This window comes from Anas acuta, chromosome 3 (genome assembly GCF_963932015.1).
Source record: "Anas acuta chromosome 3, bAnaAcu1.1, whole genome shotgun sequence".
NCBI lineage: Eukaryota > Metazoa > Chordata > Aves > Anseriformes > Anatidae > Anas > Anas acuta.
In genome coordinates, this window is record NC_088981.1 from 81,537,218 (window position 1) to 81,562,061 (window position 24,844).

The following is a 24,844-nucleotide window of genomic DNA, read 5'->3' on the forward strand; positions in this document are numbered from 1 at the left end:
ATTGCAGTTTAGTTGCACCTAAGACTTCCTGTAGTCCCCATTTGCATACAGTTTTCCCCCAAAAAAGATACGGAATTAGGTATTTTTCTCCCATAATCAACTTCAAGTAGTTTTAATGTGATTTGTCACCCAGCATACTGTATTGCAGCAGATGGAAACTGGCAAACCAGATGAAAGTCTAGCTGATATTTTGGCACAGTGATTTGGAAGTCTGTTTTAAATTCTTTATTTTATATTTTTAAAAGGGAATACTATTATATTAAATGGTATCTAAGTATTAGAACTTTTTCAAAAAGTTCTGGTGAAAGTTTTCTTTTGGATGAGGCTCAGCTGAAATACCAGGAATGTATCTATGTCATTAAAAGCTACATGAGAAGCTACCAACTTTATAATAAAAAGTTAACAAAGCCGCATGTGTACTGAGCCAGAAGATTATTTGAAATTGTGTAGTATAGAAGGTTTTGGAGTAGCCAGAATGGAAAATACAGTTTTGACTAGCTGAACTGGGATGGGTGCTTGCAGTGTCCTTATTCTAAAGGTTTTGAAGATGTTAATTCAGACTCATTCAGACTTCAGATCAATGAACTAGGGAACAGTCACTGTTTTCAGATATGTGGAAACTAGGCTAGATTTTCCTTGCCCAAAATCACATAGACAATATATTAAAGCAGATGTTGGTGTATAATTCCAGTTTACACTGAGACATTTTACTTAAGTCATTCCTGTGTGCACAAACATACTGGGAATGTTATGTATTTTACTCATATAGAAGGCAGCTCACTCTGCCCACACAGCTTTCTTTTCAGTCGCTGTCTGTTGAAGCATCACTGACTGTCTTTATTCCAGTTTTTAGTAGTAAAATATATATTGCGGTTCGATTAATATATATGTATTTTCTTCCTTTCTCTTATATGGTGACTTGTTTTACAATACTGCAGAAATATTACTGATGATGAATCCTCTGTGGATGAACTGAGAGGCACGCTGCGTTTTTTTGCATCTGTATTAGTACGGAGAATCCACAAGGTAAGGTGACTTAAAGGTGTGAACATTGTTTTTCCATCTGAAATAACTGTTACCCAGCTGTAGTTAGTTCTTTAATTTTTGTTAAATGTCAATTCCAAAGTCAATCTTACAGACAGTATAGGCAGTTTCCACGTAAGTTTCTTCTTTCTGTTATCTATTTCTTCCTTCTGGAGCTTATTCCATTCCTAGTTATAAAACACCTTGGAAGATTCTTGCAAATTGATATATTTTTTGACACCAGTGTAAGGCATTATTAAAACCTTGGGATGATCTTTTAGCTGTCTTTTAGTGAATTAATCTAAGCGGGGAAAAAAATAGAAAATTACCGAGAAAACTATTAGGAAGTTGTTGATGGTGTACCCATGTCGTGGCTTCTCATTCCTTGGCTCTTTAAATGCAGACAAGGTCCTCATGTTGTCTGTGGATGATAGAATGTGAGTAGCTCACTGTAAGAATTAAAATAATATCATTCTTATCTTAATGTAGTTTTTAAGAAACATTCTGCAGAGTAAACTTCAAACATTCAAATTATTTGTTAGGTACGTTTAATACATTAGCACATATACCCAGTATTCTTGTAAAGTGCTTCAAGCCTGTTCTACAGGAACTGCTGCTAAATTTCTGGCTGTGCTAAGCAGGAAGAGATGCTAACTCAGCCTCCAGATTTGTTCAGCGCTGGCTGTGCTGTTGGAGCAGCTACCAGAAATGTGTGTCTTTCCCCCTCCATAGTAACAGCAATATTTTCTGAACTACCACTGGTACATGTGCTCAGTCATGTCTGATGAACAGCCTGATTCTGTCCTTGTTATATATCAAATCCAGATGACTTTCTTGTTTACTTGAACTCCAGTACGTTGCTTTTAAAGTGATCGTGGGGGGAAATTAGAAAACGATCGTTGTAGTGCAGACATGCAGATGTGTGAAAGTAAAGTAAATCTTCCAAAGCGAAAATCTAGATCAAGGTCTTCAAAGTTAAGCTATCTGATGTTAGCATTAAAGGCCTCACATGCAGGTATTACTTGCGTTGTTTGTAGTGCCATTGTTGATTCATAAAATAGTTGTCTCCTCTATTGATCTTGTAATAAGGTATTATTTGTATTAGATCAGCTGTGGCAGCTTTGCCATCAAGTTTGAATTTCAGTAATAATTTATCATATCTGTCAGTAATAAAGTAGTTGTAATTTATTAAATTCCATGTGACGGTTAGGCAATATATGCAACAAAAACTCAAACATGAAGTATTAAGAAATGTCAGAGGAACTACAAAGCAGAAGGGCTGTCACAGAAATGCATTTCACTTTATAAATGTTTATATTTACTTTATAAATGTTATATTATTCTATAGGATGAAAGCAAATAAATATGATTTGTCTCTTTGCATGAAGTGTTACAGATACCTCAAGCAAAATGATGTTAATAATAACTTTGTGGTTTGGAACAAGATTGAAACTTGGCATGTTTAGTCATGCAGGGGAGCTTGATATCTGGTGCTATACCATTTTTTTCCAGTCTATACTGTTTTTCTGCTAAACAAGTGTTTCTGTGTGTGCACACCCACATACAGATGCAGACAGCCTGAACTAATAACGATTGCGATGTGTGTAAAGCTGGAAACATTGTGCGTAGAAATAAGAGTTGATACGCAAGTTGCAAATAAAATGCTGTTTTTCTTTTTCATCTTTGGAATCTGAGTTTAAAGCTGCAGTAATTAGCTGAAAAGGGTTATGACAGAATGTTTTATAACCTTTCATCTGCAATACAATGTCATTTATAACTTAATTTCAGGAGAAATTCAGCACAGATTGCAAAATAAGTCTTTGCCAAACAGCTGTACTTTGATTTGAATTTATTATTAAATGTTTGAAAGCCATAGCTCTGGCTAATGGAGATATTAATCCCAGAATTTCAGATTGTATGTACAAGTAAAAAAACAAAACAACAAAACTTTGTTTCCTTTTTCACTTCAGATCTTTATTTTTGTTGCTGAGGAATCTTCTGCTTTTGAATTACGGCTTAAAATTACAAATTGCTGCAGTGAATTGAATTTGTGTTCTGTCTAAGGTTGCCTAGGTGGAGTTTTTGAGGTGTGGCTGTTGGAACAAAGCAGCAGACGCTAGTAACAAAGCTAGTCAGCTCTTAACTGATGGAAAACATTTATTTATTCCTTTTGACTTCAGCTTGATCTGGGTTTTCCTTGTTGGTGCCATTTCAGGGTTAGTTTTTAAGTTAGCGTTTAATTGAATGTGAAGATCTTTCCTTTGTATGCTGTGATATAACAGACCTGAATTTGATTGTTGTTGATGCTGAAGTAGAACCTCTGTTTTGACAAAAATTTCAGTTTGCTTGCTGTGATCTTTACCTTACCTGTGCGGAAATAAGCCCTCTCTTATCCCTGTGTTCCATAGGAAACTTTTTCTTTATTGAAATATGGCTGGAATGCAAATAACAGGGTTTTGCATGGATGAGCAGAATCTTCTACTTTTAAGCAAAGAAGTAGGAGTTGACCTGAATTCAATTAGTTACTTTTAGGCAGTTTTGGTCTTTTGTAGTAGCTTGTCTGGGCTGGCCATGCAATGTGATAGCTGTGCACCTCAAGTATTACAGAGGAGTATGCAGGAATACATGCTGTTCTTACATGAAGGAATAAGAAACAATTTTTTCTCAGCTCTAGTAGCCTTTGCAATTGCAGGCTCCTTCCTTGTCTGGCAAGAAGCACTCTGTGCTTCTGTTTTATTATTTAAGGTCTTTATTTGACTTAGTCTTGAGGACTTCTGAATGCTTGCTGTTGTGTATTTCTGCTTCTCTGAGATGTCATTTGTCCTGGCTTGAATTAGCGGGCATATAGGGTATAAATCAGTTTCTAGGTAAGCTTCTGTGCAACTACTGCAGCCGAAATGGCAGAATCCCTTGGAACTGGGGACTGACCAGCAGTGGAGAGCAGCTCTGCTGGGAAGGACCTGGGGCTCCTTGTAGACGGTTGGCTGAATATGAGCCAGAGCGTGTAATGGCAGCAAAGAAGATCAACAGCATCGTGAGCTGTCTTTACAGGAGCAGAGCCAGTCGGTCAAGGGAAATAGTTATCTCCATTTCCATGGTGCTTTTTAGGCAGCAGTATTTTGGCACAGTACCTAGTATATCACATCCATTTTGGGGCTCCACAGTACAAAAGAGGCATTGATAGAGTGGAGCAAGTTCAGCCAAGGGACGCCAAGATCATCGGGGCAGGAGCACTTGACCTGTGAGGAGGTGACTGTCTTCATCTCTGGAAGTCTTCAACGCTCAAATGGATACAGCCATGAGCACCCTAATCTGAGCCTCCTTTGGGCTAAGACATGCTGAGGTCTATTTGTGCTTGAATTATTCAGTAGTCTATACATATTATACATATGTATTTCATTCTCATAATTATCAAAGAAAGTATAAATGCAGGACTGACTAATAAAATCTTTTATTAAATTAAAATTAAATTACTGCTTTTTGCTTGGCTTATAAACAGGTTTACGCAATACGTAGTTGTTGGCACTAAAAGTGTTCTTGACTCAGGAACTCAAATACTCTTGGTTCTGCCATCAGCTGAGCTTAAATGTTTTTTCTGCGTGTACATAGGGAGGAGTGGTTTACTTTGGTTTTAGTTCTTGTGGACTTTAGATTGCTGAAGGTAATCTTAACAAGTATTAGAAGCAGGATGTGATTTACTTGCCTTTGGTGGTGGTCAAATCTTCATGGAGAACTAGCCTTCGTTTACAGTGATTTGGAAGTCAAGTTACTATAATTAATGTAGTGGAAGAATCACAATGAGAACAAATTGAAAATAAATGTGTTAGAACTAAAAGCCAAAAACTATGTGATATCGTGTTCTTTGCCCACAAGAATGAGCATAGTGTCAGTTTATCTAGAGAATTCATTGATTGTTTCTAAGGGCTCTTTTTAGGGTTACAGTGGGGGCATAAGAGCAAATTAATATGTTTGGTAGTTGTAATCTTTAACTTATTTTCATGAAGAAACTGGAATAATTCTGTTTTTGTTTTGCAACTACTCTTTAGGTGGATATTCCAACTGTTGTAACAAAGAAAATGCTCAAGGCAGCAATGAAGCACATAGAAGTGATAGCCAAAGCCAGGCAGAAAGGTACAGTAAAGACTTGATGTGTTGTCAGCCTCAAATGTCAAGTATAAAAGTGTTCCGTTTTCCATGTTTCATTATATTTGTTAAATCTTTCCACCATCATTACCTTTTTAAAACAACAACAACAATAAAAGTAATCCTTTCACATTTTACTTCTGGAGGTTGCAAAGACAAATAAGGAGAATCTTATGATACAAGTAGTCTCTCAGTTCTGAATTCCAGAATTCATGCATCCCCATAACTTTGAAGTACTAAACTTCTTTATCTGTATTGTAAATAAGAACGTATTTGTCTGTTCAGATCAATCAAGATCATCTAACAGTGGATCTTGAAGTTTTTCTTGTGTTACTGCTAAGCCATTATAAATGAAAGGAGTTGCATGTCTGTGCAGTATAACTGTAGCTCTTACAGTGTAACTCTTAAAGCTAGAACGAGTTCACACCTAACACTGATTTCATATCTGCACCTTAAGGAGTTGCTCATTATATTGAAAAGTTATGTTTATGAACTATAGACTTGGACAAGTAGCATATTTAATCATTATCAAAATACAAATACTTCACTAGCCTAGTATAAAGATTACTGAAACTGCTTATTGAAGGAATATTTGAAAAATACAATGTTTGCTGTTGGAAATTAGTTATCTTTACTTTTTTTTCACTGGCTGTGTTCCACATCACTGTATCTACTAAACGTGATTTCATTCAACTTTTAAGCAGTAGATGTTTACTTTCACTGAAGTCACGAACTTTCCTCTCTTCCCTCAAAACATCTGCTTGATATCCATAAATACATACTGTTATTTGAACTTTGGAAGTTCTTTTTGAACATGTGAGTAGTAGGCATGAATAAAGTGAGATACAGTGTGACTGAATTAGATGTGTTTCATTGCACAGCAAAAGTTTCACATGCTAGATTATCTTGCAGTGACTTTTACACCAAAATTCATGTTTCCTTTGATTTCTATGAAGAAGTTGAAAGTGCTTTTCTTTAGTAGCAAAGAACTGGATTTTAAATGTACAGCACTGAAAACAGCCATCTTCTTCAGTTGTTCAATGGGGAAGCCTCTGAGGGCTTCCGCATTATGGTGCTACATATGAAGTAGCACCTGAAAAAGACTTTTAGCAACACTTGCTAGTAAATGTTGCTGAAGCAGCCACCTATCACACCTTGTCTGGAGGCAGCTCTCAGGCCTTGCTTTGGTGGCTAGTTGAGCTTAGCTTTTTCTGTTAGTTTCCTTCCTATATCCTTAAAATTATTGTGCTAGGAAGTGTTTCCTTTTTTTCTACTCTTCTTACTTTACCTCTCCTAGTAATTCCTCACTATATTCACAGTAGAATTAGAATTAGTGAATTAGAGACCAAGAAGGAAGTCAGGAAAAAGCATATAGAGGTGTACTTTGGGCAGTGCAAATTTTTAGAAGAATCAAAACATTGAATTCTTTGATAATCATGAATGAAAAAAATCATTCTGGAAATCATGTAAGCTTCAGTTATATGGTGAAAGAATTCTTATTTTTATGTGAGATTTTCATTTTTACATAGCCAGCCTTCCAAGTCCAAGCCAAGATTCTTTTTTAAAGTTATAACACTGTATCCCTTTGGCAGTAGTACATGTACTGAAAATATTAATCTTTAGCTCAAATGAAAAGTGATCACCTCTTTTTTTTTTTTTTCAATAACAAAAAGCTGGAACAACTCATAGTACTTATTTATTTATTTTACTTGCAGTAAAAAATGCAGAATTCCTACAGCAAGCTGCTTTAGAAGAGTATGGACCAGAACTACACGTTGCTTTGAGAAGCCGAAGAGATGAACTTCACTACTTAAGAAAACTTACTGAACTTCTTTTTCCTTATATTTTACCCCCCAAATCAACAGAATGCAGGTATAAAAAGCATTTAGAGTTGTACATCTGCATTACGATATAGTATTGTAATTTTGGGGACTGAAAGAATGAATTCTAGAGGCATCTTCCATATTACTCCTTGTTATGCTTTTGCTTGTTCAAGGCTAGTGTTAGCTCTTTACTTATGATTTTTTGATCAGTCTTAGAGTAATTCTAGCACATTTAAAATGCATTTTTAAATAGTAAAATATTTACTGGTGAAATATAATGTTATAGGTGACTTTATTACTGTAAAAATTATGTAATCTAGTATGGGTACTGTTTTTTTTTCTTTTTCTTTTCAGATCCCTGGCACTTCTTATAAGAGAGATTCTGCCTGGTTCTGTTTTCCTTCCCTCTATGGATTTCTTAGCAGATCCTGTAAGACTTTGGAACATGTGAATGATCTTTATTTAATATAACTGTTTTCCTCCTATGTATATTGTGGTAAAACAAATGATGCACAATAGTTTAGTTGCTATAGGTTTTGACTGGGTAAAAGGAAGAAGTGTCTGGCCAACGTTTTCGTTCATTATAACTCACTTGAGTGATTAACTGACAGAAACTGATTAAAATCCAACATTGTCATGATCTCTCAAGAATGTAATTTTAATGAAGTACTGCAATTCTTGTCAAACAGGAGAGTGCTTTGCGAGTATAAACGCCCTCAAACTGATGTATCTACATTTCAACAGGGGCTCAATTACTTGAACTTGAGCTGTATGCATCTTCATAGCAGTTCAAGTAAACTGTTCTTTTTGCACCTGTGTTATTTTGTCTTCAATTCTGCAAATAAGAATGCATTTATTTCTGGATGGAATGATGTCATCTTCAATTTTATTTATGTATATATATGAATAGGCAGAATTGCAGTGCTTATAAATGTATCATGTAACTGCAAGTAGAAGGTACTGTAGTTGTGTAGGTATAGCTCATTTTTTGTTGTTATTTTTTCCTAAGTATTAGTATATTCATAGGTTTAAACTTGGGTGTAACATGATAGTGAAATGATTTTCATCTAGTTTGTTATTTCTTTAATATTAATTTTGTACTGTGTTTTCTTGCAGGACACTGTCAACCATTTGCTGCTGATCTTCATTGACGATAGTCCAGTGAGTAAAGACAGAATTAAAACTAGACTTTTTTTTTCCTCTGTTAAAGGAGCTTTCTTACACAGTTGTTTTTTGTCATTTTTTTCTACAGCCTGAGAAAGCAACTGAGCCTACTTCTTCATTGGTTCCATTCCTTCAGAAATTTGCGGAGCCAAGAAATAAAAAGCCATCTGTAAGCAAAGGCAATATTTATTTGCTTTCCTGTTTTGCCTAAGTACTTTACTTTACCTGATACATTTATCTACAGCCTTTTGCTTTATGTTCTCACTGAAAATTTGAAAATTGGCTGACCGTGTTTTTAATCTCCTATTAAGGTCCTGAAACTGGAGTTAAAGGAGATCCGAGATCAGCAAGACCTTTTATTTCGGTTTATGAACTTCCTGAAACAGGAAGGGGCAGTTCATGTGCTGCAGTTCTGCCTGACTGTAGGTAAGATTATATGTGTGCTGAGGTATATTTGATGATCTTTAAAAGGTTTAAGCATTTACACGTTTAAGTGCATGAGCCTAAGAACAAGGCAGCGTTGTTACGCAAGAGATTGTCTTTCAGGATTTGTGTTCATTTAATTATGTACTGATTTTTTCAACACTTATCTTGGCAACGTTAATGTCAGTGTGGACTCTAGGTTGTAACTTTATTTCTGTTTATTGATAAAGTTTTGTTTAAAATAGAATATCCTTGTAAGGGGAAAATTCTGGCCATAGATACAAGGTACAGCTGTATCTTTAAAACATGTGGTTACTAAAGTATTCCTAAAATGAGCCATACGTTGTGAAAAAATTCTCATGTTCTTTTATCTCTAAAGCCTCTGTAAAGAGCAGAAATATACCAAGAACAGGAAAGCTGTTGAAAACTCCTCCTATTCAGTAACCTGTACCTTGTATTTGGTTTTACCTTTACATAAGTGTTGTCTGAAAAGCCTTTTGTTTTCTAGTGATAAGGTTTTCTGTGAAGTTTCTGTAATTTAGTAGTTTATTTCAAGGTTTTTGGTCAACTAGTGGTTAATTATTGGTGTACCAAAAGAATACATTTCATTTTTTTTGTAAACAAGTATTTCTGTGTTACATAGGAAATAATGGTTCTGTCTTTATATCCCAAGCTCATATGTACAGCAGCAAAAGATGTTTATTTAAATTAGACAGGCTTTATCTCTGAAACATTGCAGAAGTCATTAGTTATTATATAAAAGAAATATAAGTGATCTCTGTGCATGCACTTTCTTATGGGCTCAGTATCCTTCAAACATGTTGGCTTTTTGTCAAGAAACTCTCAGCAAAGTGATTACTAGTTTAATGCTGGTGATATGTGTAGAGGTTTCTAAGCCAACACAATTCTCTAGAGCTACTTCCTCTAGCGGGAAGGTTACTCAGACTCTGGCTATTGCTAATGACCAGTCTTTTTTCTAAGCTTCAGAATTTTCTTCCTTCTGAACTTCTCTTGCGCAATCAGATAATGACAGGACAAGGGGGAATGGTTTTAAACTAAAAGGGAAGATTTAGATTAGAGGTTAGGAGGAAGTTCTTTACTCAGAGGGTGGTGAGGCACTGGAACAGGTTGCCCAGAGAGGTTGTGGATGCCCCATCCCTGGAGGTGTTCAAGACGAGGTTGGGTGAGGCCCTGGGCAAACTGATCTAGTAGGTGGCATCCCAGCCCATGGCAGGAGGGGGGGGTTGCAACTAGATGATCTTCAAGGTCCCTTCCAACCCAAGCCATCCTAAGATGTTTAAAGATGGTGAGTCTGTAGATTACCTTTTAAAACTGAGAGTGAGATTTATGTCTCTCAAATTATGCTATCTCAACTAAATGCCTACTGTAGGTGATTTTTCACTTGATAGAAATATTGTGGACTCACAAAGGAAACTAAGTGCCAAAAAAACAGACGGATCTTGAAAGACTTTCTCTGAAGAAGCTTATTTCTGTCCATTAATTGAAAAACAAAGTGAATGCTACCATATTTTCCCTTCTTTTTGGATAGAGTTCATGCCATTGATGTGACAAGCAATAAATCAAGTAGGATTCTACAATGATTGTGCTGAAAATATTTTATTTTTTTGTCAGGGGAAGTGCATTCTGAAGTTATCCTGTTACTAAAGATATTATTGATGCGTTGGATATTAGGAATGAAATAGCAGCAGAGTAGGCAAATGACTAGTTTAAATGGCTGTTAATGCTCTTGCTCTGCAATTATAGCTTCATGGATTTATCCTCACTATGATAAGAAGAAATTAGTTTTAATTATTTTTAGTAATTATATAAACACATTTAAATTTTAGTAAGAATGCAGCTACCTTGATTTTTTGAGATGTCTTCTGTTTGTTTGTTTGTTTCTTTTGCTTTGTTTTAAAGTTTTCTGAATGACTGTATCTGCTGGAAAATGAGTTGATGTTGTACGTTGCTTCAAGCTGATACTTGTTTGCCAAGTTGATCAACAAATGCATTTTCTCTCCATTAATTCTCAGAGGAATTCAATGACCGAATTTTGCGACCAGAACTATCAGACACTGAAAAAATGGCTCTTCATGAGGAAGTCCAGAAAATTTACAAAACCTATTGTTTGGATGAAAGCATTGACAAGATTAGATTTGACCCATTTATTGTGGAAGAGATTCAAAGAAGTAAGTTTGAATTTGAAAGAAATCATTTACACTGAAAAGTGAACAGAATTCTGTAATAAAGTGATTGTGTTAGATGAATTAGTCTTTAATCCTTACTTTTGTTGTAGCTTTTAAGATGTTACCCCTATGCTGTGCTTAAGCCTTGCTTTATCAGTTTATTTCTATTTTTGTCAGGCTTGTATTAGACTTTGTATTAGCTTGCAAAGAAAAGCTGATTTTTTTTTTCCAAATTTTCTGTAGTTGCTGTAGGTCCATATGAGGATGTTGTGAAACTTCAAACCATGAGGTGTCTTTTTGAAGCTTATGAGCACGTACTTTCTCTCCTTGAGAATGTCTTTACTCCTATGTTCTGTCACAGTGATGAGGTAAGTCTGACAGATTTGAAATGTTAGTCCTAAAGCAAGATTGTATTTTTTTCCTAAGATATACTATTTACAAGTTACGTGCATGTGTAACTGAGAAAAGTCTTCATTTTCCAATTGGTTTTGAGTTCTGGCGTTTAACTAAATCTCAGTAAGAAAAATGAATTTATTCTATCAACAGAATAAAAAGTACCAATATCTATTCATTTTTGATCTAATAATTTGTGTATAGCACTGCTATTGCAAAATCCCACTCTCCTCACATGCTCCCTTCTTTTACAATTGCAGTTTTAAAGTGCAAAAGTAATCTTCATGATAGACCTAAAGCACTTAAGAATATCTGTATTTAGTTTTTAAAACAAAATGGTACTTAAAGTTACAAAGATTTTGTATAGGCTCCTTCAATGTTACTTCTTCCAACATTTGAAAGTGTGTGTGTTCTCAGGAAGATCATTCAAAGTGATGTGTTAGGAATTTGAGATGGTTCTATGATTAGTCATGAAAACTGGGTTCTGAATGCACGTTTTAAAATTCTTCACATTGGCTGCACAGCTGTTTAAAGCCTTCTAATAGGAAACACTTTAAGCACAGTAGTTGATTGAGTTCTTGCCCATTTTAGAGTTTGTATAAATCAGGCTGCATGCTAAACTTCTCACATATGAGGCAGATTGTATTGACTGCACTGCAGAGAAAGAACTGGGGGTTCTGGTGGACAGACCTGTTAGAGAGGGTCCAGGGGAGGGCCATAAATTTGATCAGAGGGCTGGAGCACCTCTCCTGTGAAGAAGCCTGAGAGAGCTGGGGCTGTGCAGCCTGAAGAGAAGGCTCCAGAGTGACCTCATTGCATATGATCAGTTCTTAAAGGGGGCTTATAAAACAGATGGAGAGCAATTTTTTGCTTAGTCAGCCAATGACAGGACAAGGGGGAATGGGTTTAAACTATTAGAGGGGAGATTTAAATTGTATAGAAGGAAGAAATTCTTCACTCAGAGGGTGGTGAGGCCCTGGCACAGGCTGCCCAGAGAAGCTGTGGATGCCCCATCCCTGGGGGTGCTCAAGGCCAGGCTGGATGGGGCTTTGGGCAACCTGGTCTGGTGGGAGGTGTCCCTGCCCATGGCAGGGGGTTTGGAAATAAATGATCTTTTCCAACCAAAAGATCGTTTCCAACCTGAGCTGTTGTATGATTCTCTGACTTACCTTGGAAATGGGTACTTGCATTGATGGTCACCTTTTCAGTAATAGCTGTAGTGCTTCAGATGCTTGATTTTAGCAAGGAGAGACATGGATTACAGTGCCTAGTTTTAGTTTGTTTGAATTACAAGGCTATGTAAACTAAAATAAGTAGTCCTGGGAGCATTTACTACAATTGCAGTCTGTCCTTTTCTGGATGAATGTTCTAGCTCCTCAATTATGGTCAGCTTGCCTTTTACTTCTGTTTTTTTTTTTTTTTTTTTTTTTTTTTTTTTTTTTTTTGGAATTGTGCAATGTTATTGCATAGGAGCCTTCACCTCAGTCCAATGTTTTCTTTGATACCTTATTTTTCTGTTATAGTACTTCAGGCACCTTTTAAGAGGAGCAGAGTCACCGACACGCAATTCAAAGTTTAACAGGTAGGTGTGGTAGAATCTTTAAGTTTTTTTTCTTTGTTTTCTAGCTGAAAATTTCAAAATATTAAACTATGGAATTTTTGCTACTGCCTGATACTAACCAGTGGTACTTCTCTTAAATTGACAGGTTACATGTTGAAAGAGTAAGCAAAAATTATACAGGCTGTTTCTCTGATTTGAAGTGTTTTCTATAAAAGAATTTAAAATGTGATTTTAGACCTCGATGTTTGAGAAGGGGAAAAATAAATGTACAAGGAGGAAAAAAATAAGAAAATCAACACTTTATTTCCATTTTATAAGTGACTAATTATGAATACCATTTTGCTGTGAAATGATGGGTCACCTTGGATTTCAGTTCTTAAAGAGATTTGTGTAACCAATTCGTTCATGCTATGACAATTCTCTCTTGCTGTGACAAGTAAGATTTGCTATTTCTTCTAGCTCAAATATATTTTCTGTCCCCTCAATTATCCACATTCATTGCAGAAATGTAGTGTCAGGAGCCTTGTTTCTGGGTTAGGGCTATATACTTGCATGACACCTTCAGGCTCCAGGAGTCTGTGAACAAGAAAAGTAAGCATCTCTTGTGGCATGAATGAGAGAGCTCTTCCACTGTGGGCTTGGGACAAGTAAGTGTCAGGACTCTTTTCATCTCTTTTCTCCTATTCTGGATGTCTCAGTCATTTAAAAAAAAAATCAATTACTTTTACATTCTAGCCAAAAGAAGGAAAACTTCAGTGAGACAGTTTTTAATTTGGGTAGGCTTTCTTTCTTGGTATGAACTAAGATCAACAGTAACTGGTACCTTCAGGAGGAGTAACAGCAAATTATTTAACTTTTTCTGCATAGACACATACTGAGCAACAGCCCTCTTGACTCATAGCCTACCATGAGTTTTAAGTAATGTGAGATCCCTTTCTCCTCTGCTAATGTGCTTCAAAAACTGCAGTTTTTCTCTTGCATCTCCAGCTGTAACATCTATATGTAGTCCTTGTAGTTCTCACAGATCCAAGGCTTCAGCTTAAGAGTAGTGCTTTCTCAGACTGGTGCTGACAAACTTCTGTTCCTTAGCAAGGAAGCGTAGAAGGCAGCTTGGCCAAACTCTGTTTCTCCCTTACATGATATTTCACTATGAATGGTGACCTTAAACCACACTCCAGTTTTTGTTGAAGATGTCTATAGGTTTTCATGCAGACCTAAAAATCTGCCTTCTGGTATCTTCCCCAAAATAATTCATGTAAAGGGTTAAAGTATCCTATCACAGACATCTTAAATCTGGTTAAATTGTGAAAACATTTAGGCTACCTTCTTGGTTCTTTGCTTTCCAAAAAAGAAAGGGTGAAAGTAGAGGCAGTCTGTAGGTGGAGTTTTGGAAATAAATCTTTACAAAATAAGCAAATCTTACATTTGAGGACTGTTGTCATGCATTTCCTTGGAATTCAAGCAGCATCTACAGTGTTACAGCTAAAATGAATCTTTTAAATTTTAGAATGATCTGAATGCCCTGAGTCAACGCTATGGCTTGCTGCCTGAGATACTGTATATTCCCGAAGTGGTGCCTCTGTGAATATTCCCATGAAACAGAGGTCCTATCTGAAAGTAGTTGCTTGTTGCTTTGGAGTTTCTGTCTGCAGAATCTGCTATGGACAGTGCCTGCCAGAAAAAAAATAAAGAAATTACTTATGGGATTATCCCAAATGTTATCCGTATGCATATACCTCATCCTGCCTCTTCTTCCTTCTTCTAGCATTAGTTCCAGCTGAGTGAAATTGCAGGCAAAGAGATTAGTTTTCTTTTCCACATCTTTGATTTGATGCTTTGCTTTGCATGTATTGCATAGACGGTGCTTTTTACAAGTCTGAGATCAAGTAGTTGACTGGCAATCCCAATGGAATGGACATGAGGACAATGTGTTGAAAGATTTTAGTTATCATAATACAATGTCATCTCTATAGAGCAGTTTCTAGAGAATACAGTGGGAAAGTAGGAGGAGTATACACTGATACGTATATCAGTGTATAATTTCCATTTTTAATCACTTTTTTTTAACTGTATAAAGCAATCAGAATTTTTTGTGTATGGATCAGACAGACAACATCTGATGAAAACTGTTGAGTTGATGAATGACCACCCTCACAGTAAAGAAATTTTTCTTGATATCTAGTTTGAGAAGAAGCATTATGATTTGTCATCATTGGGTTAGCAATCAAATTAAAACAGTTTCAAGTTAAGGTCCAAGTAGAAGAAATTTTTAACAACTTTGGGGAGTGGTTAGGAATAAAACGCCCAGAATTAAGTAATTGTATGTAATGTAATTGTTTATGTTAGTCATCATCAGTTCCAGTTTGCTAGGATATGTTTCCACTTTCACAGTTACCGTGACTTAAGACTGTGCAAAATGCCTTGGAAAGCAGTTCCTATTGCAAAACAAAATCTGAAATTTGAGTTTTCTGATCCAGTAAACTATATAATACTGTATCAGTTTGTCCAGAGTTCAGTAGCTCCAGTGAATTAAAAATGAATCGTGTGCAGTGGCTGTATTTATGGATAAATTTAAATATTTTGATTGGAATTACTGAGTTGATGACTGAGGCATTGATTCCATGTACCAAGTTATGCAAGATGTCAAAAAGAAGAGACAATTCTTAAAATACTTTTTTTTTTTTCTAATTAAAAGCATTTTCTACTATTATCTAACACAGATGACTTTATTATATAAAATACGTCTATAGGCTTTTCTTCATATTAACCAAATGAACTAGATTCCTACGTGACTTTCCAATACAGATTACAGAAGAAGTTTGCTGCCTGCTTGGCACCTTGTGAAAGGTAACTCAAACAACGAAAGTCAGCACAAGCAGCTACTGATTTAAAAAGAATGAATGCCAGTGAACTCTTAAAAGTTTTAATAAGTAAGGTTTTAAATTCAAAGGCAGTGGTACTGAAGACGTGCAGGCTCCTGTTCTTATTTCTCTCTGTAAAGAGTTTCGGTCAGGAACTCTATTCTACCATGGCTTTGATTAATCTGTAGTGATGGTCCAAGCCCTAGTCAGCATTGTTGAGATAGGTCTGTATTTTTTTTTTTTATTTTTTATTTTAACATTATTTTCTCCTGGGCTCGGGGGTAATTTTTGTGCCTGTTGTTGCAGAAGTAGCCTGAGTTTGGATGACTTCCGGTAAGTCTATCTAACACTCAATAAATGTTGTGTGCTACTTGTGCTGCATCTATCATCACTACATCACACAGCCTTTATAACAGCAATTAATCATCCATTTTACGTTTAAAAACGTGCAAATGTCATATTTTAACTGCATTTCTCCCCATGTCGTCTTCACATTTGTTTAGAAATTGCTTAATTACTAATTTTCATAAGTTTGCGAAATATTAATATTCTTTGCTGTTAACTATTTGTCTGTTGTTAGCTTGGAAATACATTTGCATAACTTCAAGCGTTTTTTTGCCTGTGATTTTTAGCTCTTCCAAAGTTTTCCACAATTTTCTTCCCTGCGTATAATATTTCCAGATTGTGTTTGAGGTTTCATCCACTTAACTGCTCGTTTTACCTTGTACAGCTTTGTCTAGGAGAATTGCCTTGGCATTGCATGCAAACATAACTGCTTTATGAGTATTATGTTTAAAGTTAAATACTCAAAGACAGCAATTTCCCAAATTAATCGTCTATGCAGCCTTTCTTGTGACTGTCAGAGGTTTGATTACAACATGTGCTTGTTTTATATAATTTTGTTTATTCATGCTCTAGGTAGTCTGTGGTCACTCATTAACGTCTTAATAGCTGCTCAGTGGTTTTTCTCATTATTTGTGCTGCTTCAAATACATTCTATCCAAACTCAGAAAAAAATCTTTTCATTATGGGCTTTTCCTTTGTATTGTCAGTGGTAGCATCAGTATTTATGTATTACTCATAGCGTTCTTGAGTCTTGAGGGAACATCAGCAACTTCATTTTACAGATTAGGAATCAAGTTAATGGAAACTTTTTAATCTTTTATGTGCCAATTCAGTGTATGGAGTTATGATTTGCTAGTGTGCTGGGCAAGAAATAGCATTAATATAATTTAGCTTGTTGGTTTTAAGTGCAGCTCTGCACACTCAGCATTTCTCCTAATCAAGTGTAGGGATTTGGGCCAAAAAAAATGATACTCTGATTTCATACGTATCTATCAGTTTGTCTGATAGATTCAGCCTATCTAGTGGTACTTTACCATGCAGAGGTTCACAGCAGTTTTCAACTGCATAGCCCTGACTTGAGGGCCACTTAAGATCTGTTCTCTGCACTGAATGAGCCAGGGATCCTATAAAAAAATTATTTTGTGACCCCCCATGATTAAGGAATGGCACTAATGCAATATGTGTCCTGCAATTCCTAGCTCCTGAGTGATTAATAACTCTAATTTTATATGTTACATTTATGTAAATTCTGCAACTCTAAACAAATAAATAAATCTGACCTGCTGTCATCACATCGTTCATGGGGAATGTTGGCACTTGCAGACTCTCCCTCTCAGAGCCTTGCCTTGATGGTCTAACATTGCTGTTTTGTGGATCAGCACTAGAGGGAGTGGGATATTTTCCCAATAAAAGTTTTGTTTGTATTTGTTGACAGTAGCAGACTGTCTGTTGACAGTTGGCAGACTTGGTTCCTCTTCCAAACTGGTCACTGCCTCTCCTCTTTCTTTTTCCATGCTTTGAACCTGACCATGTCTTAATCCCATCTGTTCCCTTTCACCTAGCCTCAAGTTCTTTCTTCTATTTCTACCTAGCCAGTGAATCTGTTATTTTCCATCCTGATTCTTGGGTGTTTTTTAATTTTGCTCAGCTTCTTCAAAAGTTTGAACGTGCAGTTATCTCCATGTCTCTAATAACTTCCCCAGATTGTGTCCATGCTCTCATCTAATCTGGTTTATGCTCTGTGTGCTTGCTCAAGTATTTTTACCAAACCAGTCCTATGTTTTTACCATATTTTGCCCACTGTGTGTCTGTGTAGCCTCTGAGTCACCAGTGTGTGTTCTTAATTTGTGTCTATCACTGTGAAGAGACGGCAATCCTAGGTTGTCAACTTAAAACTGTTCCAGTGTAGGACTATTTGTGAGGTATGGTCTTACAGGCACAGCTGTATTCTGCCTACTGCTAGAGCATTAGCAGAGGGAAAACAAACCTTCACAAATCCAAGCCTGGGATACTCTACTAAATCTGCAAGCTTGCACAAATTTGCAGTTCTCAAGACTTTGAATAGTAAAATTTTCACAGGAATGACAAAAAGTTCTTCAAAAGTCAAGTCAGAAGTATAAAGCTGTTTAGCTTTGAATACCATTTGTATGCTGCTAGCCTTGTGTTTAAGCTCCTGCACGAGCTTCAGGTAGATCCCAGATGTGGAAGAAGTTCAGTTCAGCTCAATAACACACAGAAGTTGTTTTTAAATCGAGTAGGACTGTTTGAGCATGGATTAATGCTGCAGTCAGGCAACCTTATCTTTGGTTAGCAGAGATGGAAAAGAGAGATGGTGCCTGCCCTCTGTTGGAGCTGGTAACGATAAGAGATAGCAAGAGCAAAAGACTTGAAAGAACAGTGGATTATTTATGCAATTTTAATCATGTACACAGTCTGGGTAAACTTTATAAACAGGAAGATGGTTTTTGCTAGTAACACAGAGGTGATTTGAGTCAGCAACTGGTAATGGCAGCATAGTTTGAGGGATGGAGACATGTTACCTGCTTGTTTTGTTACTAATTACTAAAAAGTAGTATTGACATTTTTCATTTAAAGGAAATCCACATTTATTTAGGATATTTTTGGTACTGTAAGATATTAATTGTCCTTTGACTCTTAGTAATCTATCATGTTCTTACCTATTAACTGTATGTATCAAATTGCTGTAAGTAACCTCAGGTTGATTCCACACATACTAAACATTTTTCTTCCCAGAGTTAGTCATGACTTGCATTTCTACTTAAGAAACAGTCTTCTCTACTAGGCCTTCTGTAAGGCCATTGTTCTCTCAGTGCAGAGTGCTATTCCTGCCCAAACTATCTTCTTCTGTAACTTGTTGCTTCTAGGACTCATTATCGTAAGTTGCTTTATTTCTCAAGAAAATGTTACGTCTTCATCTTTCATTCAGGCTGACTCTTCAAGCCAAGATTTTTCAGTTGCATCTGTTTTGTCTCATGCTCAGTCTTGTTCCTTGTGCATTCCTTTTGTCTGTCCCTAATGCTTAAAAGTCAAGATCTATCTTGAATCGTACATGCTTGTAAAATTCTGGGATGTTTATGTGAAAAGTGCATCTAACTACACCATTTATAGTACTTGGCAACCATGGATAAATGTTTAAATGAGAGTACATGGAAAAGGACAGAGTTAGTGACCTTCTTGGTCTGCATGCCCGTAGGAATACCAGAGTCTCTGCTGTCATAACAAAATTGTTTTGCATAGTTAATTGTTTATTCTATGGACTGCACTGCTGTGGTGTTGTTATAAGAGTGCTAATGTTAGCTCATGGTTAAGCAGATGGGAAATCCAAACCTCTTGTAAGACCAATCAAGAAATTCTGATGATTGATCAACAAACAAGTTTCCATAAATGAATTTTAAGTTAGGTGGAATTGTAGAGGTATTGACTATGTGGGTTTGCTTTTTTTATTTCTCCTCTTAATCTGCAAATTCTGGGCAATGACCTGTTGAGCTGCTGTGTAATATGCCTTGTACTGTGAACTCTGGCTTCTGTAATCCTAGGACCACACAGAAAAGAGGAGAATCATTTGGAATCAGCAGAATAGGCAACAAAATAAAAGGCGTATTCAAGAGTTCTGCAATGGAAGGAGCTATGCTGCCTAATTATAACTTAAATGAAGGAGAAGATGACTTTGTGAGTAAAAGCTCTATGTTTGTCGCTTGACCTTAATCATTTTGTTTCCCTTCCTGTTTAAAAATGCTAAGTTTGTCTTTTCTGCTGTCTTCATTGCAGGTATTCCATAAATAACGTAATCAGAAACCAGGAACTTAGCCTCATTTTCCATGTATTTGTTAATAAGTCAAGGCTACATCCCCAGTTACCTTTTGAGCTTTAGTAGAGAGAAATAATAAAAGTAGTATTGTCAGATTGTTTTGTAAGCAATTAATTTTTCTCTAAAAAACATACTGTGCCATTTTATAGTTCCGGGTGATAAGATACTCATGGGACATGGCTTTTACTTTGAAATTTGCCACAAGGCCTTAAAAATATTAAATAAATTAATGGAGAAATTGCTATGAAGTTGGTCCGTGATCCATTGTATTCTCTCATGATCATGAACTAAATAGTTGTTTCTAATTTGTCTTGGGTGTCAACTTCAACTAATGTTTTTTTTTCATGCAGACAGCAGTGAATAGAGCCAGTGGTAGAATTATTGCTTGAGATGTTTCTGTCTGAAGCACAGTTGAGGGATAAATGGAGAATTTTAAAAGAAGCAGGAGAATTGGTCAGATATTGGTAGAAATTTTTTTTTCAACAATGTGTCTTCAGCCTTTTATACCTGTTGCTCACCAAACAAGACATGTTTATCACCTTGATTAACTGCTAGCTCATTTTCCACAACCTAAAGATAAGTTTAAATACAAATTTATGTTATTCATCTTGTTCAGAATTGTGTTCAGAGGAAGGTGGAAAAGAATCAGCAATGTAGAACTCGAAATGAATTTTCTTTAAATTGAGAATTTTCTGCATTTCTTAATTTTCTTCTCTTCGTATAATTCATGTCTTTTAAATTGTTGCAATTAATTTCTTGGGCACTTAAGTTATTGTTGATGTCATTTATCTTGTCACTCTTGGGAGGCCAGATTCTGATGAAAATGGGTTAATTTTCCAACATTGCTTTACAGGCTCTAGTAGCCAAGGGATATAGAAGTATAATTCCCGTATAATAAGGGAATTTTGAGTAGTAAAAGTATTATTGAAGCAGTTGTACTAAAGCTTAGAGAGGGAACATGTTTTTGTTTCAGAGCACAAGAAATTACTTGTGAGAAGTTCCTGAATTCAATGAGAGACAGACAATGTAGAGTTTAATCTTTATGGAGAAAACTGACGATGTTTTTTTAGGCAAGAATAGAAAGTTTTAAGTGCAGCATAATTTCAAATCCTTTTATTAAATACATTCAGGAGAAGGGAGGATACTACGCTTTTACCAAAATCACTTTGTCTAAACATTGGGAAATACCTCACTCCTTTCACTTGGTAAGTATGGGTGGGAAGAAGAGTAGGGAAAAGAAAACACCTAAACAGTGGGAAAGTTACTGTACATCCAATGAGCTGGACAGACCCGTGGCTTCACTTCCTGAGTGAATATGGAATATACAGAATTTAATAGTTTAACAATATCACAGTAAGCACTGAAGTGTAGTTTCCTGGTGAGTGTCACATAGTCAGAGGAAGAGCTGTCCTAGTCAAAACATGATCTGGCAAGTGCTTCAGACAGTACAATTGTAAAATAGCAGCAGTGCAATACACAGACCTAGCAACTTTTGATTAGTGCATGTGCAGAACAAATGGGATTCGTTTCTTACTGTAGAGTTTGATCTCAATTTGGTATCGAAGTAATTGTGTTCATGTAAACTGATGTAAACTGGGCGGATTCAAGGTAGATAGAAGGTGAAGAATGGTAGTGAAATGGAGCTCTGTGCATTATTAGAAAAATCAGAACAACATCTCAGCTTCAGTTTTTTTTCTTTTTTTTTTTTTTTTTGAGAAAGTCTTATTGGCTACCATTAAAAGCCTGTATGAAAAATGATGTGGTTTAAGGAAATCACGTACAGATAGAAGTACATGTATGTACTGGCATCCTTCTGTGGCTCTGAGTGATAGCTTTGTAAGCTGCTAACATGATAACAGTAATTCCATGAAACGAGACTTGGTCTTTTGTAAACTAAATTTAAATATAACAAGATGTTGTACATATTGTATCATGGGTAGTGTTCCCAGGTTGGCAAGAAGACCTGTAGGCTTGGATTTGTGTCTCTATTGGGTAAAATAAACAGAGACTGAGCCAACTGATAACTGTGATAGATTGGGGGCCTGATTAGAAAGGATTAAAACCTCCAGAAATTCATGCTTCCTGGATTATAATTAATGAAGTGCTGTGGTTCCCATAGTGGGAATGCCTGAGAATATGCATAGCATTAGTGCCAAAACCAGGCTGGAAGTCAGGTGATGGATTGAGGGAAGTTACAAAAGTGTGGAACTGCTGCTGATGGAGTACAGCCTCAGAAGGGTCAAGTGAACAAGACAGCGAGTTTATGGCACCTCTATAAGCATCTCAAAAGACAGCTGACTTCTATATCCTGTCCTTATGCCACCTCTGTGCAGTGGAGTCAGGGCAATCTATGTGTCAGCCACTAGGGTAATACAATGCATGAAACTAAATGAGAAGTAGGAGTTGCAAGCGAGGGTAAATTAAAGGAAGAAAGAAACTAAAAAATGCAGGTAAGAGTTGAGTTTTGATGAAGTCCATACCTAAGCAAGTAGTTGCAGCTCAGAGAGCATCTGTCCTATTTATTCCATTCTTCTGTAAGTTAGTTAGTTAGTGTTAGTCCTACAGTTGTATCATGTAATTTGTTTGTTTCAGGCTTGGTTTATTTTTGATTAATTACTGTGAAAGAGCAGAGCCTGTGATTTAGCCCTCAAATTGTGAACTATCTTAGCAGAGTGCATTCTATGTGGAATTGAGACTGCTCTTTGCCTGCCACAACTTTGCTTTTTGTTGAGTAAATTGGGTAAATGGAAGGAAAAAGTGTGGTGGTTTTACATGCATCAGGGACTGGCCGCAGCCCCCATTCCCTGTTCCCCTGCACCACTCAGGGGGAGGAGGTAGAAGAGGGTGGATGAGGGGAAGGTGGTTTTAGCTTCCCACTGTTCTAGTCTGCTAGTGATAGGCAATAAATTATATTAATCTCCCTACACCGAGTCTGTTTAATCCATGATGACAGCTGTTGAGTGATCTCCCTGTCCCTATCTCAACCCATGGGTTTTCATCATATTTTTGCCCCCTGGCCTTTTGAGGAGTGAGAGAGCAACGTGGAGAAGCTTAATTACCTGTAGGTATGAAACCACCTCAGTGAGTTGAACCATTTGTGTTTCAGCTGCAGTTGAGTCACGGTTGTGTGAATATTGTAGCACAGCCAAAATGCATTTGTTAATATGTGGGGAGCCAAATCTGCAACTCATGAAATTATTTCAGGGATGCTGTAGTGCTATACTGCATTAATTAGATTATCCCAACACAGGCAAAGCTTGTTAAGTCATCCAGGCTTGGTGTTCGTGGGGAATTCAGCTGTAAATTGTGAAACTAAGGGAAAAGGGCTTAAAATTAGACTCAGTCTTTTCAGTTTGCTTTAGTTTCTTGTTTAAAATTTGTACATTAAAATTGTCTATTTTCACTTTAACAAATGGCAGTATTCTCAAGTCTATATAGTTGAGTCTAAGACCAGCGCTACCCTTCCTTTTCACAGGTGCTGTCTCATTTGCAGAAATAATTTTCATTACTTCTGGTCGCTTTTCTATTATTCTTTGTTCCATCTGCTGAATGAGAATCAGCTTAACCATTGTTTGTACAAATAAATTGCTTCCCAAGGATAGCTGCTTAGGCTTGGATTTCTCAACTTAAATGTTTAAGATAATCTTTGTTTGTGATCCTAAAAAAAATACGGTACCAGAACATAAAAATTTAGTGCACTGAGTATCAGTTTGGTGATTCATTACCTGTGGGAAGTTTAGCCTGTTTGTAATGAGCAGTATCAGGAACGTAAAGCACGTCAGCGTGGTGCTGGGATCACAGATCCAATTTGGGAGGATTTCTTCAGCATTCACGTGGCACTGGTTCTAGGGCCTTCCTGCATACAGAAAAAACAGCTTCGTATTTTATGATGTGGAGTCTGAGCCTATGAAACTTCAGCGTTGGAGCTGCCAGCAAGGGTTAGATCTATGTTGCTCCCTGGTGCCTCTCTTTATGGGAATGTGATGCTGAAACTGGAACTGATGGGAAATGCAGTGATGCTGACGATGGCTTTGCATAAAACTAGCTCTGGCCTGTGGAAATAATTCACTCCCAGTCTTGGCTGTGTTGTACCTTAAAGAGCAAGTCAAATTCACGTGTCTGCAGCATACTCCGTCACACTCAGCTTTTGGGTAGGAGCCCTGTTAGACTGGTGCATTGTTGACTTTTGTCTCGTGTTTAGATAGCTTCTTGGCCTGATTTAATAAGCTCGAGTCTTCAGTTTGAGTGCCAGTATGTTGGAAAATGCAGCACAGCTAAGTCTGCGCTGTTCCTGTAGCACTCAGATGGTCTGTGTTGAAGACATTCTTCTAGCCATCTCTTCTCGTGTGCTTTGCTTCTCTCTCCCCTCTCTTTCTTCTCTGAAGTATCAGATATGAAATTTGATAGCACTATAAAAGCTTTCAGCTATTATTAAAACGTGCTAATTTCAAATTAATCTGCAGTGGTTTTAAAAATAAAAAGTTGTCTACCTGAAAACTCCATTAGTTATACGGATTTTTGTTCTTTTTTCCCTGTGATCTGGAGCATGTACTTAAAGACTTGATTCTCTTATTGTCATATATGTTTTGCAAAGGTAGACTGAACCTACTAAAACAGAACTCTATTGAATGTTTAACTCTAGTCAATGTTTGAATCTTCACAGATTGAAGAAGGTGTTATGGTGATGGAAGATGATTCTCCCGAGGAAGCTGTTACTACCCCAAATACACCCCGCAACCTTTCTGCATGGAAAATTAGCATCCCATATGTAGACTTCTTTGACGATCCCTCCTTGGAAAGAAAAGACAGAAAGGAGAGAATTCCAGTGTTCTGCATTGATGTGGAGAGAAATGATAGAAGGGCAGGTATGGGATGTTGTGGATAAATAAAATAAATAAAATGTCATTTAAAAATTAACTCAAAATACTGTTATGATGTATTCTGATAGCTGTTTCCAGTGTGTTAGGCATACCTGTTTTTTTCTGATTTCGAAATAGTGACTTAAAGTTCTTGGGAAGTGTGTTTGAAAGCTAAATGATTGCATTTAGTATTTACAAGTTGAGAATTGTCTCCGCAGCATGAATCAGTTCCAC

General features: G+C 36.6%; 1 protein-coding gene across 3 annotated transcripts in view; it reads left to right on the plus strand.

Annotated features, from left to right (window-relative positions):
- SNX14 (sorting nexin 14) overlaps positions 1-24,844 on the plus strand; it is a 53,923-nt gene that overhangs the window by 13,403 nt on the left and 15,676 nt on the right. For 2 of the 3 annotated variants that reach the window (XM_068678021.1, XM_068678019.1), the window contains exons 6-18: positions 939-1,026; positions 5,070-5,154; positions 6,882-7,038; positions 7,344-7,419; positions 8,106-8,150; positions 8,242-8,322; positions 8,465-8,579; positions 10,610-10,765; positions 11,006-11,130; positions 12,679-12,737; positions 15,884-15,910; positions 19,480-19,612; positions 24,415-24,616. In XM_068678021.1, coding sequence (XP_068534122.1) covers positions 939-1,026; positions 5,070-5,154; positions 6,882-7,038; positions 7,344-7,419; positions 8,106-8,150; positions 8,242-8,322; positions 8,465-8,579; positions 10,610-10,765; positions 11,006-11,130; positions 12,679-12,737; positions 15,884-15,910; positions 19,480-19,612; positions 24,415-24,616 — 1,349 coding nt within the window. The remainder of the gene's footprint in view (positions 1-938; positions 1,027-5,069; positions 5,155-6,881; positions 7,039-7,343; positions 7,420-8,105; positions 8,151-8,241; positions 8,323-8,464; positions 8,580-10,609; positions 10,766-11,005; positions 11,131-12,678; positions 12,738-15,883; positions 15,911-19,479; positions 19,613-24,414; positions 24,617-24,844) is intronic. The other variant, XM_068678020.1, reaches the window with a different exon arrangement.